This window comes from Limulus polyphemus, unplaced genomic scaffold, assembly GCF_000517525.1.
Source record: "Limulus polyphemus unplaced genomic scaffold, Limulus_polyphemus-2.1.2 Scaffold1002, whole genome shotgun sequence".
NCBI lineage: Eukaryota > Metazoa > Arthropoda > Merostomata > Xiphosura > Limulidae > Limulus > Limulus polyphemus.
Genome location: NW_013666612.1, coordinates 352,724 through 354,468, shown reverse-complemented (window position 1 = coordinate 354,468; position 1,745 = coordinate 352,724). Strand labels below are relative to the sequence as shown.

Genomic DNA, 1,745 nt, shown 5'->3' with positions numbered 1-1,745 from the left:
AAAACTTTGTCTTCAAAATAAGAGTGCGTCTTATATTCCGAAAAATACGGTAATCCAAAAGGAAAAGCAACACATGTCACGTGTACACAAGCTGCTTCCATAACATATTTGTTCAAGCTTCCATAATGCAACTGAAGAATGAAACGGCTATTCCATACGGAAACATACTGTTCAAGTCGCCTGACGCAGCGACTATGGATTTATCTGCCATCGGACTTACTCGTATATAAATGAAAGCATACAGGGAGGAGTAATGTGCTTTGGACACGACAGTCTTACAACTAAGTCTTTTGTAATGTAATCTAGGCTGCAGAACTATTGTAAAGGTACATGGTCGTCTGACCTTAAAATGAAACGGGGTTCCGTTCTTAAACCGTATTATAATTTGAAATACTATACAATAAATGTACGTCATGTTAACGCTAGACAATGTTTGAAAAATGTCAAAGTAATTATTTTCAATTTTCAAACTGAAACAGACTTATCATGATATTATAAGTCGCACTTGAAATCATAATGGGGTGATAGAGAAATTGGATTGAAACCAACCTCATTTATATATATATAATTTTTCTATTGCTTTATATCTGTAGAATGTCTATTAAACTTTTTTTTTAGAAATGAAAACGATAAAAAGGTTTGAAGAGCTGCAGATCAAGGCAGAAAATGACAAAACTTTCTTGAGTTACTTACGAATAAAAATGTACAAGTAAAATCACTAAAACGCCAACGTGTTACACAAAATAATAGTTGTTTTTCATTTGTGTGTGTGTGCTCAACTTGAAGAAGAAACTTCGGAGAATATGAGATTAAGTGACGTTTCCAAAAGTAGAATATTTTTATCTTGGTAAAAAACAACAACAAAAACTAAGCTACGTACTTGAAGCTTGTACAACTCATTCTTCTCTCTGTCTAAGACCACTTGGGAATCTTTTGGGAGAAAAAGAACAACTCCATTGTCTTCAATATGGAAAAGTTCGCTTCCTTGTCCACTTAAAGAGTAGTGAATTACAGAATTGTTCCCGCTGTCGTTGTCTACGGCCGAAACCAGGGGATGCTAGTAAAAAAATAACTTTGGTAAAACTGTGGCTACTGGATATAAATCATTGTCATAATTAATAACATATATGTTTATTTATGTATACTTACTAATTAGTTGCTAAGTTGAATTAAGTTGTATATAATAATTACCAATTATTTTAATTCAACATTTCTGTTGACAACCCGCTGTTATTTTCAGGGGAACCCTTGGAAAAAATTATATTATGTGGCAAGAACCGAGATTCGATCCTGGATCCTCTTATAAAATTCGTAAATGCGCTATACACTCATACCATTGAAGCTTGAATAAACTAATAACTCAAATGGTTTCAAGGGGAATATTCCAGGTTTTGAAGTTTTCTGTGCTAGTTTTTCTGTTAGTTGGATATAGAAGGTTGCTTATATAACGTGGTTCATACACAATTATTGAAGTTATTACAGTCTATTATATGACGTTAATCACTTTTACGAATGGTATTTGTTATTCATTTTTTTCTATTTCCATCATGGATTGTATCCCTTGATGTTATTAATTTTTTTTCTTTTCGTTGTGTTTTCTTGCTGTAGTTTCTCCTCATGATTACTGTTTAGTGTTTTATTTGTTTAATTGTCGTTATGTTTAGCAACTGTACCTTGAAAATGTATAAAGACTGATGTAAATTCATTTATCCTGCTTTAGATACTGAAGATGGAATCTGATAGAA

General features: G+C 32.4%; 1 protein-coding gene across 1 annotated transcript in view; it reads right to left on the bottom strand.

Annotated features, from left to right (window-relative positions):
• Window positions 1–1,745, bottom strand: part of LOC106461637 (protocadherin Fat 4-like) — a gene marked incomplete at its 3' end in the record, with an annotated part of 101,360 nt that overhangs the window by 6,454 nt on the left and 93,161 nt on the right. Inside the window, exon 41 of the mRNA XM_013921475.1 lies at window positions 881–1,057. Within this exon, the coding sequence (XP_013776929.1) occupies window positions 881–1,057 (177 nt within the window). The remainder of the gene's footprint in view (window positions 1–880; window positions 1,058–1,745) is intronic.